Source organism: Mytilus californianus, unplaced genomic scaffold (genome assembly GCF_021869535.1).
Source record: "Mytilus californianus isolate M0D057914Y unplaced genomic scaffold, xbMytCali1.0.p SCAF_2, whole genome shotgun sequence".
Lineage (NCBI taxonomy): Eukaryota > Metazoa > Mollusca > Bivalvia > Mytilida > Mytilidae > Mytilus > Mytilus californianus.
Genome location: NW_026262668.1, coordinates 107,631,357 through 107,647,589, shown reverse-complemented (window position 1 = coordinate 107,647,589; position 16,233 = coordinate 107,631,357). Strand labels below are relative to the sequence as shown.

At 32.8% G+C, this 16,233-nt stretch overlaps 1 protein-coding gene across 1 annotated transcript in view; it reads left to right on the top strand.

Annotated features, from left to right (window-relative positions):
• LOC127730692 (60S ribosomal protein L27-like) overlaps positions 1-13,650 on the top strand; it is a 33,244-nt gene extending 19,594 nt beyond the window's left edge. The window contains exons 4-5 of the mRNA XM_052239215.1: positions 12,979-13,089; positions 13,574-13,650. Coding sequence (XP_052095175.1) covers positions 12,979-13,089; positions 13,574-13,622 — 160 coding nt within the window. The 3' untranslated portion in view covers positions 13,623-13,650. The remainder of the gene's footprint in view (positions 1-12,978; positions 13,090-13,573) is intronic.
• The last annotated feature ends 2,583 nt before the right edge of the window (positions 13,651-16,233 follow it).

The following is a 16,233-nucleotide window of genomic DNA, read 5'->3' as shown; positions in this document are numbered from 1 at the left end:
TGTGCTCATGGCAAAGCTAAGGACACTTTGTTGTTTTAGTATTTGTGAAACACTTGTAAAAGTAGGGCCTTTATTGCAATCACCTTGTTTATCTATTCATTCATCTAACAAATATTTTTAGTTACTCTTTTCTCAAAAACTACAGAATGACTTCATATTTGGTCAGCAGCTTAACAGTGATGAGTTGTAAGATGCCAATACTTTAAGGTCTGTAGGACACGTTCTTCCTGTTTTTCAGATACTTGGAATTACAAGTGTTAAAATGCTTAGCAGTTGTTTTTCTTTTGGTCTATTCTGCCATGGCTTGTCAGTTTATTTTGGACTTATGAGTTTGAATGTCCCTTTGGTATCTTTCGCCTCTGTTTTAGCGGGATGTGTGCATTCTTGTTTTAACATTCATTTAAATTTATATAAGTTTTAATAGAATTCATTTGCTTCTAAGTAAAACAGATCTCTGTGATGACCCACATATCGATTATCTGATATAATTGTTTGATGGATAAAATTCGAGGCTGTGTCTGAGTGATCTGTGAACATTGAGTTGTAACCTGTACATGTGTATACTTTTCATATCTGTCAGACAACTGCTTCCTGTTTTCCAATACTTGGAATTACAAGTTAATAGCACATCAACACATGCATTCTTGTTGAAAATGAATTGTAATCATTGCACAGCTATTAATACTTTTCTTGTTTGAGTTGGTCATGTTGGTCAAACACTTTTGTAAATTTATTTGGTTCTGATCTGCCATAAGTGGCTATATGGGTTTGCATATTATGTAGCAGTGGAATAGCTGTGTATTCAGGTAGATCAGGTATATATTTAGGTGTCACTTTTCCACCTGCTTCTATACTCAAGCTGCCAACTATTTCAGAAGTATTGATTTAATTTTTGTAATCGATAAATATCCAGGAGATAAATCACTCCTTTTTGGCAGCTTTAAACTTCAAAATAGATTTCTTATGCCGTCTGCACATGACAAACTTAGATGATTAAATTAGACATTCATTGCCACTCTTCCCAACAATTTAGTGACTAATATATATTTAAATAACATGCTTACTTAAATAAAATTGTGTTTGGTATAAACCCATGAAAATCCAATTATTGTTCCATCAGCAGTACAATTACAAAAAGTGCAAAACTAAAAATTTCATAAATAGTATTTTTTATTTAAATTGATACAAATACATTTTAACACTCATTTCAATTTATGGTAATTTTGATAAAACACTTACTGTATATATCTATAAAAAAAGATCTCTATGATGACCCACATATCAATTATCTGATATAATTACTTGATAGATAAAATTCGAGGCTGTGTCTGAGTGATCTGTGCATATTAAGCAAGGTTTTTCCGCATTGAGTTGTTACTTGTGTGTGTTTTTATACGACCGCAAAAAAATTTTTGCGTTCGTATAATGGTATCATGTCGGCGTCGTCATCCGAAGACACATTTAGTTTCCGGACAATAACTTAGTTTAAGTGAATGGATCTCTATGAAATTTTACCAGAAGGTTCAATACCACAAAAGGAAGGTTGGGATTGATTGTAGGGGTTATGGTACCAACAGTTTAGGAGTTTACGGGATGTATTATGGTATACCTCTGTCTGTCCGTTGTCAACATGTCGGACATTAACTCAAAAACGCTTTACCCAATTTGCATAAAACTTTGATGAATTGTATATCTATTGACATGAGCTCCCTTTCGTTTTTCATAAATTTCAGATTTTAAGTTTCCAAGAAATGGGGTTTTATTCATTAAAAAAGGGGTGTTTTCCAGTTTTCGGACAATAACTCAAAAATGCTTTCTCCAATTTGCTTAAAACTTTGGTGAATTGTTTATATCTATTGACGTGAGCTCCCTTTCGTTTTTTATAAATTTTAGATTATATGTTTCAGAGTTATGGGGTTTTATTCATTAAAAAAAGGTGGATTTTCAAGTTTTTGGACAATAACTCAAGAATGCTTTCACAAACTTGCAAGAAATTTTGGTTAATTGTTTATATCTATTGACATGAGCTCCCTTTGGATTTTTATAAATTTTAGATTTTACGTTTACGAGTTATGGGGTTTTATTCATAAAAAAAAGGGGGATTTTCCAGTTTTCGGACAATAACTCAAAAATGCTTTCAGCAGTTCTCATGAAATTTTGATGAATTGTTGATATCTATTGATGTAAGCTCCCTTTAGAATTTTATAAATTTAAGATTTTACATTTCCGAATTATGGGGTTTATTCATTAAACAAGGTGGGATTTTCCAGTTTTCAGACAATAACTCAAAAATGCTTTCAGCAATTCGTATGAAACTTTGGTAAACTGTTATATCTATTGATGTAAGCTCCGTTTAGAATTTTATAAATTTTATTTGTTTATAGTCTGACAACAGATTTACTAAGTATTGAGCAACAGCACAGTGTATTGCACAAAAGCAAGAAATCTTTAATTGAATATAAATTCAATTCATATAACCAACTTCAAGTTCTTTGACTACATTTATTCAGAAACCTATAATAGATGTATGTCAAGTATTTAATTACAATCCAAATTCAGACCTGTATCAAGCTTGAATATTGTGTCCATTTTTGCCCCAACTGTTCAGGGTTAGACCTCTGCGGGCGTATCCAGCTGCGCTCAGCGAAGCAGTTTATTATCTATTGACATGAGGTCCCTTTTGATTTTTATAAATTTTACATTTTACATTTCTGAGTTGTGGGGTTTTATTCATTAAAAAAGGGGGGATTTTCCAGTTTTTGGATAATAACTCAAAAATGCTGTCAGCAATTCTCATGAAACTTTGGTGAATTGTTTATATCTATTAATGTAAGCTCCCTTTACATTTTCATAAATTTCTAATATGACATTGAGAATTAATTGAACTTTAATTGTTTATAGTTTGACAACAGATTTACTAAGTATTGCGCAACAGCACAGTGTATTTCACATCAGCAAGAAATCTTTAATTGAATATAAAGTCAATTCATATAACCAATTTCAAGTTCTTTGACTACATTTATTCAGAAACCTATAATATGTCAAATATTTAATACAATCCAAATTCAGACTTGTTGTCCATTTTTGCCCCAACTATTCAGGGTTGGACCTCTGTGGGCGTATCCAGCTGCGCTCAGCGAAGCAGTTTATTTATTTTGGGCCCTGTTTTCACATTAGTCCTTATTAAGGTTTGAAGGGTCCAAAATTAAACTTTGTTTGATTTCAACTAAAATTAAATTTTGGGTGTTTTTTTGTGTGCTGATTAACCATGTTGTTAGATTTTGGATATCAGACCATTCTAGGTAAATTAAATGTCCAATTTCAAATTTTTAAGATCTTTGACCACATTTATTTTGTGTCAGAAACCTATATTATGTCAAAAATTTGATCACATTCCAAATTCAGACAGTATCAAGCTTGAATATTGTGTCCAAACTTGGCCAAACTGTTCTGGGTTCGATCTCTGTGGTCGTATCAGGCTGCGCTCGGTGAAGCATTTTATTCAAATCTGTCAGAATATTTCCTGTTTTCCAATACTTTTAATTACAAGTGGGGGTATGCTTAGCACGACAACACATGCATTCTTGTTGAAAATTAACTTTTTTTATATGCATGTTTATGGGACGTATTATGGTATACCGTTGTTCGTCAAAATGTCGGACAAGAACTCAGAAAGGCTTTTAACAATTTCCATGAAACTTTGGTGAACTGTTTATATCTATTGATGCTCCCTTTCATTTTTTTTTTTTTTTTCGTTTTAGATTTTACGTTTCCGTGTTATGTGATTTTATTCATTAAAAAAAAGGGGATTTTCCAGTTTTCATACAATAACTCAAAAATGCCTTGGGGAGTTTTCATGAAACTTTTGTGACTGGTTTATATCTATTAAGATAAGCTCCCTTTAGTTTTTTATGAATTTCTGCTATGACATTGAGGAGTTGTGGAACTTTATTCGTTGAAAAAGCGACGGGTGTACAGTATCATGCGCTCATGGCGCAGTTCTTAATTTTCTCATGGCACAGCTATTATTAACTTTTTTTGTTGGAGTTGGTGTTTTTTTGTAAATTTATTTGATTCTGATCTGGCATTGAGTGGCTAGGGATTTGCATATAATGTGACAATGGAAAAGCTGCTTGTAGACTCCAGCTGCCATCTATTTCAGGATAATTTTTTGTACACGATAAATATCAATGCGAGAATCTGCCTGCTTTGAAAGCTTTAAATTGATACTTCAAAATATGTTAAAATCCTGTTTTATGAGGTCTGAACATGATAAACATGAAACATTGAGCACCGCTCTTAACAATTTTTAACCGGATTTTTAATACTACTACATTTTCATAACTTGCTTTCAGAATTAAAAACTTGTTAGGTTTAAACCTATGGAAACCAGGGCTTCCAAAATTATTTTTAGCCAGCCGGACATTTTATATATTATCCCGATTTTAATCCCTTAAGACTAAATAAACAAAAGGCAATTATGGTAATCAGTTGCCGAGTTGGACATCCCAATGATTGACATTAAAAACGATATTAAACTTCCTTTGATTCAAATTCGAAGTTCTGACGTAAACTGTTAAATTGGCAGTGCATCATTCGAAGTGTGCAAGATCAGCGTACTTATATCTGCCTTAGACTTATTTTGGCAAAATAACGTTGTCAAAAACTTTACTTTCGTTTTTAAACCGGATGTTATCTTGACAATGGTAAAACATGGACCAGAGACGGATACGTAAATTCCGTGTATGTTTGCAAAGCATGAACGAGTGTAAGTAGCTCTTTCTACGTTATTTCTTCAAGAAAATATTCGAAATAAACGTGAGATAAAGGCATCAATGACAATTTAAGTATTTTTTGAAGAAATTAAGCTGCATAATTAAATTTCACACCTGCGCACATGCGCACACGTGTACTAGTTCAAACATGTCTCTGGTTCAAACAACGTGGTTATGACGATTTTTCATTTTCACCTTTTTATACGACCGCAAAAAAATTTTGTGGTCGTATATTGGTATGACGTTGGCGTCGTCGTCGTCGTCGTCCGGCGTCATCGTCCGAATACACAATGGTTTTCGCACTCTAACTTTAGTTTAAGTGAATGGATCTCTATGAAATTTTACCATAAGGTTCAATACCACAATAGGAAGGTGGGGATTGATTTTGGGAGTTATGGTACCAACAGTTAAATAATTAGGGGCCAAAAAGGGGCCGAAAATAAGCATTTTTGTAACTTCCAGACATAACTTGTGTGTTATTGTATGGATCTCTTTGACATTGTACTACAAGATTCCATATCACAAAGGGTCGATGATGGGATTGATTTTGGGGTTAATTTCCTCGAAATTTTAGGAATAAGGGGCCAAAAGGGGGCAAAAAACAAGCATTTTTCTAGTTTCATGACAATAACTTGTGTGTAAGTGTATGGATCTTTCTGAAATTTTACTACAAGGTTCCATTTCGCAAAGGGAAAGCTGGAATTGAGTTTTGTGGTAATTGCCCAAAACGTTTAGTAATAAGGGGCCTAAAAAGGGGTGAAAAATAAGCATTTTTTAGTTTCTAGACAATGACTTGTGTTCAAGTGTATGGATCTCTCTAAAATTGTATTACAAGGTACCATACCACAAAGGCAAGGCTGTTATTGAGCTTGGTTTGGGGGGGAAGGGGGGGTGATGAATCATAGGGGGGGGGGGGGGGTCAAAAAAGGGGTAATTATTTTTTTTTCGTTTAAGGAATAAGGGGAAAAAAGGTTAAAAAGGGTTTCCATTTTAATAGACAAATAATTGAGTAAAGAACATTATTTAAAAGCAGTGTAAGGTTGGTAATTCAAACTCATTTAAATATCTCACCTGCACTATGTTTGAATTATGTAAATTGGAAATTTGCCAATTATTTTAGTATAATAAACTTCTTTGGAAATTTGCCAATATAAAATTTTGCTGATGAAGGTTTTTTGTTTACCTTTAGTCTGACTATGATGTCATTTTCTATTTAAATAGCCTTATGATGTAGTTAAATTTTTTTTAATACTTTTATGATCTATTTTAATGCGCTTTTATGGTTGCAAATTTATTGTTTTAATATAATAAACTCCATTGGAAATTTACCAATAGTTTGTTTATTTTTAGCTATGACTATGATGTCATTTTCTATTTAATTTTAAGGTTACAAATTAATTTCAGTTTTAAATATTATTGTAAAATGTTTGCCCAAAACATTTATTAATAAGTGGCCAAAAAAGGGGGCAAAAATAAGCATTTTTTTAGTTTCCAGACATTAACTTGTGTTCAAGTGTATGGATTTCTCTGAAATTGTACTTAAAGGTACCATACCACAAAGGGAAGTGGGTCAAAAAATTTTGGGGGGGGGATTTTTTTTCCTTTTTTTTTTCTTTAAAATTTTCCATTTTAAGTTGGTTAATTCTGATCACCAAGAGAAAGTTGGAATTGAGTTTGGGGGATAATTGCTCAAATGTTTAGGAATAAGGGGCTAAAAAAGGGGTTAAAAATAAGCATTTTTTTTTAGTTTCCAACAATTAATTGTGTTTAAGTAATTGGATCTCTGTGAAATTGTACTGCAAGGTACCATACCACAAACTGAAGGCTGGGATTGAGTTTGGGGGGGGGGGGGGGGGGGGGCGTGATGTGTGAAAATTTTCCACTTAAAGTTGGTTAATTATTTCTGATTTAGATATAAAAGCAAATAATAATGATGTGGTTTGATTTTATCAAAAACTTAAATTGAAGTTATGTATATTGTAAATTTAGGTTACATTGGAATTTAAGAATTGGCTTTGGGGTAGGGTTATGGCTCAAACCTTTAAATAATAAGGGAAAAAAAGGTGAAAAAACAAGGGTTTCCAGGTTAATAGACAAATAAGTACAAAACATTATTTAAAAGCAGTGTAAGGTTGGTAATTCAAACTCATTTAAATATCTCACTTACACTGCTTTTAAATTATGTAAATTGGAAATTTGCCAATAACTTTATTGTTAATAAATGCATTGGAAATTTGCCAACAATTTTAGTATAATAAACTTCATTGGAAATTTGCCAATATAAAATTTTGCTGATGAAGGTTTTTTGTTCACCTTTAGCCTTGACTATGAAGTCATTTTCTATTTTTATAGCCTTATGATGTAGTTGAATTATTTAATACTTTTATGATGTGTTTAAATGGGGTTTTATGGTTGCAAATTTATTGTTTTAGTTTAATAAACTCCATTTAAAATTTGGTAATAAAAAAAAATTTTGTTTATTTTTAGCTATGATTATGATGTCATTTTCTATTTTACTTTTATGGTTGCAAAGAAATTTTTATTTTTAGATATTACTGTTAAATGATGCTGATTAAGGTTTTTGCTATGTTTAGCCATGACTATGATGTCATTTTCTATTTTAATATCTGTCATGATGTATTTAAATGGGCTTTTATGGTTACAAAGGAATTTTATTTTTAGATATTACTGTAAAATGTTGCTGATTAAGGATTTTGTTTATTTTTAGCCATGACTATGATGTCATTTTCTATTTTAATACCTTTGTTATGTAATTTCCATTTTTATACGACCGCAAAAAAATTTTTGTGGTCGTATATTGGTATGACGTTGGCGTCGTCGTCGTCGTCGTCGTCGTCGTCGTCGTCGTCGTCGTCCGGCGTCGTCGTCGTCGTCCGGCGTCGTCCTGCGTCGTCCGAAGACACATTGGTTTTCGCACTCTAACTTTAGTTTAAGTGAATGGATCTCTATGAAATTTTACCACAAGGTTCAATACCACAAAAGGAAGGTTGGGATTGATTTTGGGGGTTATGGTACCAACAGTAAAGGAATTAGGGGCCAAAAAGGGGCCAAAAATAAGCATTTTTGTAACTTCCAGACATAACTTGTGTGTTAGTGTATGGATCTCTCTGACATTGTACCACAAGGTTCCATATTACAAAAGGAATGCTGGGATTGATTTTGGGGGTAATTGCCTCAAAATTTTAGGAATTAGGGGCCAAAAAAGGGGCAAAAAACAAGCATTTTTCTAGTTTCATGACAATAACTTGTGTGTAAGTGTATGGATCTTTCTGAAATTGTACTACAAGGTTCCATGTCACAAAGGGAAAGCTGGAATTGAGTTTGGGGGTAATTGCCGAAACGTTTAGGAATTGGGGGCCAAAAAGGGGCCAAAAATAAGCATTTTTTTAGTTTCAAGACAATAACGTGTGTTCAAGTGTATGGATCTCTCTGAAATTGTACTGCAAGGTACCATACCACAAAGGGAAGGCTGGGATTGGTGATAAGGGTAATTGCCTCAATATTTTAGGAATTAGGGGCCAATAAGGGGCAAAAAACAAGCATTTTTCTAGTTTCAGGACAATAACTTGTGTGTAAGTGTATGGATCTTTCTGAAATTGTACTACAAGGTTCCATATCACAAAGGGAAAGCTGGGTTTGAGTTTTGGGGTAATTGCCCTAAACGTTTAGGAATTTGGGGCCAAAAAGGGGCCAAAAAACACATTTTTCTAGTTTCCAGACAATAACTTTTGTTCAAGTGTATGGATCTCTCTGAAATTGTACTGCAAGGTACCATACCACAAAGGGAAGGCTGGGATTGAGTTTGGGGGTGATGAATCATAAGGGGGTTTGAAAAATTTGGGGGGGGGGGATTTTTTTTTTTTCCTTTTTTTTCTTTTTTTTTAATTTTCCATTTTAAGTTGGTTATTTCTGATTTATATTTAAAAGCAAATAATAATGATATGGTAGGAGATACACACCAAACAGGATGTGTAAATTATTATATAATAAGTATTGTGCAATAGCAAGAAATTTTCAATTGCACAGTATTGCACAATAGCAAGAAATCTTCAATTGCACAGTATTGCGCAATAGCAAGAAATCTTCAATTGCACAGTATTGCGCAATAGCAAGAAATATTCAATAGCACAATATTGCGCAATAGCAAGAAATTGTCAATTGTACAGTATTGCACAATATCAAGAAATATTTAATTGCACAGTATTGTGCAAAAGAAGATACTTCATATAAATTGCTTATTTCTTGACCAATTTCAATGGGGTTTTATTCTTGAATTCTTGGGGTTCTTTAATATGCTGAATCTAACCGTGTATTTTGTTTTTGGATTTTGGGCCCCGTTTTTTAATTGGTCCACATTGAGGTCCAAAGGGTCCAAAATTAAACTTTGTTTGATTTCATCAAAAATTGAATTATTGGAGTTCTTTGATATGCCGAATCTAACCGTGTATTTAGATTCTTAATTTTTGGTTCCGTTTTCAAATTGGTCTACATTAAGGTCCAAAGGGTCCAAAATTAAACTTAGTTTGATTTTAACAGAAATTGAATTCTTAGGGTTCTTTGATATGCTGAATCTAAACATGTATTTAGATTTTTTATTATGGGCCCAGTTTTCAAGTTGGTCTAAATCGGGGTCCAAAATTAAACTTTGTTTGATTTCAACAAAAATTGAATATATGGGGTTCTTTGATATGCTGAATCTAACCATGTATTTAGATTTTTGATTTTTGGGCCCCATTATCAACTTTGTCCACATTGAGGTCAAAAGGGTCCAAAATTAAACTTTGTTTGATTTCATCAAAAATTGAATTCTTGGGGTTCTTTGATATGCTGAATCTAACCATGTATTTAGATTTTGGATATTGGACCATAACAGGTGAATGTCCAATTTAAAATTTTTAAGTTCTTAGACCACATTCATTCTGTGTCAGAAACCTATGCTGTGTCAAATATTTAATCACAATCCAAATGCAAAGCTGTATCAAGCTTGAATGATGTGTCCATACTTGCCCCAACTGTTCAGGGTTCGACCTCTGCGGTCGTATCAAGCTGCGCCCTGCGGAGCATTTTATTAGATATTACTGTTAAATGATGCTGATTGAGGGTTTGAATGCTGGGATTGATTTTGGGGGTAATTGCCTCCAAATTTTAGGAATTAGGGGGCAAAAAACAAGCATTTTTCTAGTTTCATGACAATAACTTGTGTGTAAGTGTATGGATATTTATGAAATTGTACTACAAGGTTCCATATCACAAAGGGAAAGCTGGAATTGAGTTTGGGGGTACTTGCCCAAAACGTTTAAGAATAAGGGGCCAAAAATAAGCATTTTTCTAGTTTCCAGACAATAACTTGTGTTCAAGTGTATGGATCTCTCTGAAATTGTACTGCAAGGTACCATACCACAAAGGGAAGGCTGGGATTGTTTTTGGGGGTAATTGTCTCAAAATGTTAGGAATTAGGGGCCATAAAGGGGCAAAAAAACAAGCATTTTTCTAGTTTCATGACAATAACTTGTGTGTAAGTGTATGGATCTTTATGACATTGTACTGCAAGGTTCCATATCACAAAGGGAAAGCTTGGTTTGAGTTTGGGGGTAATTGCCCTAAACTTTTAGGAATTTGGGGCCAAAAAGGTGCAAAAAACCCAAGCATTTTTCTAGTTTCCAGACAATAATTTGTGTTCAAGTGTATGGATCTCTCTGAAATTGTACTGCAAGGTACCATACCACAAAGGGAAGGCTGGGATTGAGTTTGGGGGTGATGAATCATAAGGGGGTTTCAATAAATTTGGGGGGGGATTTTTTTTTCCTTTTTTTTCTTTAAAATTTTCCATTTTAAATTGGTTATTTCTGATTTATATATAAAAGCAAATAATAATGATATGGTTTGAATAGGTAAATTAAAAAATTTTAAGTTCTTAGACTACTTTCATTCTGTGTGAGAAACCTATGCTGTGTCAAATATTTAATTACAATCCAAATTCAGTGCTGTATCAAGCTTGAATGTTGTGTCCATACTTGCCCCAACTGTTCAGGGTTCGACCTCTGCGGTCGTATCAAGCTGCGCCCCAGCGGAGCATTTTATTAATTTTTTCATCAAATCATATTTGTAAACGTATTTCTGATAATTAAAATCTTTTTGACTAAATTAATTAGATGCAAACCGGTGAAATGTAAGAAAATAACTTTGAATAGACCGATCAATGTCCGGTTCAAAATAGTTTACCTGTCACCTGAACAGGTAAATTTCAGCTGTTCGACAACTAATTAGCCTTGATTAAAATGAGAAGGTATTGAAGTAGGGGTTGTTTTGATAGTACTTAATGATCATGTCACTTTTATGACCGGAAATGTGTGGCTGTTAAAGGCAAAAGGTTGGGTCATAAAGATTGCGAATTATGTTAAAATGACCGTCTCCTAAGAAAGCCTTGAAAACTAAAAAGGAGATGTCCGTTTCATGCTTTGCCCAGCCGGACTTTTACCGGACATTATACAAATGTCCGGAATATATGACCGTTTTGGAAGCCTTGATGGAAACCCTATTATTGTTCAATCAGCAGTACAATTACAAAAAAAGTGCAAAATTAAAAATTTCACCAACTAATATTTTGTATTTAAATTGATAAAAATATAATTTAACACTCTTTTCAATTTATGTTAATTTTGATAAAACATCCTAATAAAACAGATCTCTGTGATGACCCACATATCGATTATCTGATATAATTAATTGCTTGATGGATAAAATTCGAGGCTGTGTCTGAGTGATCTGTAAGGTTTTTATATGACCGCAAAAAGGTATAATGTTATGACATTGTCGTCATCCTAAGACATTTGGTTTCCAGACAATAACTTGAGTATAACTATAAGTATATGGATCTCTATGAAATTGAACCACAAGGTTCCATACCACAAAAGGCAGGTTGGGATTGATTTTAGGGGTTATTGTCCTTTGATATGCTGAATCTATCCATGTAGTTAGATTTGGGATATTGGACCATAATAGGTAAAAGTCCAATTTCAAATTTTTTAGTTCTTTAATAGACCACATTTATTTTTCCCATGTAAAAAGACAATGCCACATTGATGACTTATAAAACATATTTTCTGACTTTATTGGTTGATGGAAAATATACGAGGCTGTGTCTGAGTGGTCTAAATATAACGATAGTCTAGTATGTACATATGTATTGTATTCCTAATTCACTTGTAGTAGTACATTATATTCATTTATTCAATGCTTATACTACAGTTTACGCTTGTCCAATGATATTATAGTCATTCTAAAGTTCCATTAGACAATTGTCAAAAGTTCATTGAAGGTGTCTTTACAGAAACTAATCAAGCATCCACTTACTAGAACATTCAGATAAGATCATTTTTAAATCTAATAAAGAACAGTAAAACAGAATAAAAAATAATGCCACATAATTAACTAGATCTCCATTGTTGTTGACATTGTCTGTAAATGGCAGCATTAGGATATACCAATCGGCATTTATACAAAATATTATTTATTGGTTTAGATTCTTAATACATAATGTATTATACTTTTTAAATTGATTTTTGTTTAACTTAAAAACTGACATTTATAATTTAAGACCAGTTTACCCAACATTTAACAGTTAAGGCCTTAAAAAATAATATCCTGTGTGTCTGCTATCATGCTGGAAAAAATTATGGTCGGTGGCAAGGCAAAGAATTTCATTTTTCAAAAAGTTTTTGACTGGTTTTGACAGGGGAAAGTCTGACTTTAATAATGCTTGTTCAAAAATGTAAAGAAAAAAAATTGAGGGTAGGTAGGGTAAACAGAAACACAGATAATTTATTTTTGCCTCAGTTAAAACTTCTTGGTAGGCACTGATCCTAAGTAATTGATAGTGGACACCTATGGTATGCAGGGTTGTTGAATATTTTATATGTATAAAGCTGGAAATGTAGCATAAGTTAGGTCGTGCCCATTCTGCATGAAATTGGCAAACCAATAAAAAATAGAATTTGCATCCTATGATTAAATAAAAAGAAATTAGAACAATTAAAAAAAAAGGTTTGTGGTAAACTAACAGTTGTTAAATTTATCAGTTCTAAATGACTAAAATGTTCCTATCCCCTATGAAAGAGGAATTAAAAGTAAAAAAGTGGACAATACTAATAAGATTTATTATATATTCTGTGGTTTATTTCAGATACTCTGTTGATGTTAACTTAGACAAGGCTACAGTAAACAAAGACGCTTTCAGAGACCCAGCTCTAAAAAGGAAAGCAAGAAAAGATGCTAAAGCTAAATTTGAAGAAAAGTAATTTGAATTAAGTGTCTTTTCAGTAAACATTACAAAGTAATTTAGAGTGGGTTTCAAATTACATAATTATTCCTTGAAATATATATTTAATTATTTATCGTGATTTATATTTATAGAAAATTAATTGAAAATTTAAGGAGAAAAGAACAAAATGAAAAACTTTTATATACAAGCAAGTACAACTTTATGTATTAATTTCCTGAGAAATGTAAGAAAATAGTTTGAAGTTAAGGCATTTGCCAAGAAGTATCCCTAACAGAAGTAAAATATCTATCTGATACTAGAGAGTGGCATAAAAATTCTAAGAGTTTTTTCTGCAAAGTTGGGCATTGTCAAGATTCATTATCTGTGTAAGCCATTACAGAATACAACATACTGAGCACAAAATATTTAGAACAAGCAAAAAATTCTTTAAAAAAATGCATAAATTGAGAATACTTTGACAAAACTTTTTTGATTATTTGTTTTAATATATTTTCAGATACAAGACAGGAAAAAACAGATGGTTCTTCCAGAAGTTACGCTTCTAAGTTAACAAATAAAGTAAAAAAAACATTAGTTTGTTTGCAGAATTGTTCATTGCAATATTGTGCATTCTGTTGTATGAGGTGACAATATTGTGCATTCTGTTGTATGAGGTGACAATATTGTGCATTCTGTTGTATGAGGTGACAATATTTGTGTTATGTTGGTTATTGGATATGATTCAATGAAATCTGTTTGCTTCTAATTGGGCATACACACAGAAACAATCTCATTGGTTTTCCTTAAAATTTTGAGACAAAAGTTAAATTTTGATATATAATATTGAAATATGCAAAGAAAATAAAACCTTCCAAGATATTACAATTTCCCTTATCCTGGTTAAAAACACAAAATTTCATTTTTCTATACTTTTCCGTAAAAAAAGCTCAATTTATTAAATTTTATAGTCCGTATAATGAAGACTGATTTTGAATTTTCTTGCAAATACAAATTGAAAAAATTCTAGCCCTGATTTTTTCTTGAAATTTAGATATAGCATTCTTGAAGTAATACATAATAGATTGCAAAGGTAAAAAATTGGGGTCCATGTGTTAATTTTTTGGCTAATAGAAAACCCAGTTTTTTTTTAAATGCTGGAGTTTCCATGGCCATGGTTCATTTTTTTTGCTGCTAAATTCCATCTTTGTATTCATAATGCAAAATTGTTGTGCATTATATATACGAATTACTGTCATATACAAATTAATTGGTTATAGAAAAGTAAAACGTCTTCATTTGCGTCCAATTTTATGCCCCCCCAGTAGATTACATTAACTGTAACTGTATGGAGTCTCATCCAGAATACTTGAATGATAGTCTCATTGCTGTCCAATGACTTGGATAGAAAAAATTTAGTTCAGAAAGCTAGGACCAAAAATGTATTCCCTTATAAATGAGGAGTCATGATATGAGTACTAGGTAATCATTTTACCATTGAAAATGCAAAAATTGTAAAATTCCTAAAAATGATGCAAAATTTTATCAAGCTCCCCCAAGAAATATTTCTGATTCCTCTCTCCTAACCTACCCCATGTTTGACTGCTGATCCAAAATCATTTTATTACCTTGCCAAATAAATCATGTTTTGAGTTGAAAGAGTAGAACAAAGTCCTCTCTGCTGACTTGTTTATTAAAAAATGTAATATAATGCTAAAGATGATGTAAGTCCACAAAACAATACATAGAAAACTAAAAAAAAATTAAGCAACATGAACCCCACCAAAAACTTAGCGGTATGGGTCGTGCTCATTGTTAAAAGCCACACAGTGACCTTTAGTTGTTAACTTCTATGTCATTTTGTCTCTGGTGGAGAGTTGTCTCATTTGCAATTATACCACATCTTATTTTGTCTCGCCTGCAACTTTTGTCACAGTATGTGAGTCATAGGTATTGCTATTCGGCGGTGTGAACTATTTGTATAAAGCTTTATATTTCAGAAGGTAGTAGACCTGGATGCTTCATATCTTGTATGCAAATACCTTATATTACGAAGTATCTGTCATTCATATGTCCATTGTCCTTGACCTCATTTTCATGGTTCAGCGACGGCTTGAGAGAAAAAAATTTGAGTTTTTTTGTCATGTGAATTTCTCACTCATTATGAGTAATAGGATAACTATATTTGGTATATGGGTTCCTTGCAACATCTACATGTCCATCAGACAGAGTTCACCTGTTATGGTATACCATTGTCTGTCCTTCCGTCTTCAACATGTCGGACATTAACTCAAAAAACGCTTTTACCCAATTTGCAAGAAACTTTGGTCAATTGTTTTTATATGACCGCAAAAAAAATTTTGTGGTCGTATATTGGTATGACGTCGTCGTCGTCCGAATACACATTAGTTTTCGCACTCTAACTTTAGTTTAAGTGAATGGATCTCATTGAAATTTTACCATAAGGTTCAATACCACAAAAGGAAGGTGGGGATTGATTTTGGGGGTTATGGTACTAACAGTTAAGGAATGAGGGGCCAAAAGGGGCCAAAAATAAGCATTTTTGTAACTTCCAGACATAACTTGTGTGTAAGTGTATGGATCTCTCTGACATTGTGCCACAAGGTTCTATATCACAAAGGGAATGCTGGGATTGATTTTGGGGGTAATTGTCTCCAAATTTTAGGAATTAGGGGCCAAAAAGGGGCAAAAAACAAGCATTTTTCTAGTTTCATGACAATAACTTGTTTGTAAGTGTATGGATCTTTATGAAATTGTACTACAAGGTTCCATATCACAAAGGGAAGGCTGGGATTGATTTTGGGGGTTTTCCCTCAAAATTTTAGTAATTCGGGGCCATAAAAGGGCAAAAAAAACATGCATTTTTCTAGTTTCAGGACAATAACTTGTGTGTAAGTGTATGGATCTTTATGAAATTGTACTGCAAGGTTCCATATCACAAAGGGAAAGCTGGAATTGAGTTTGGGGGTAATTGCCCTAAACGTTTAGGAATTTGGGGCCAAAAAGGGGCCAAAAAACAAGCATTTTTCTAGTTTCCAGACAATAACTTGTGTTCAAGTGTATGAATCTCTCTGAAATTGTACTGCAAGGTACCATACCACAAAGGGAAAGCTGGGATTGAGTTTGGGGGCGATGAATCATAAGGGGGTTCAAAAATTG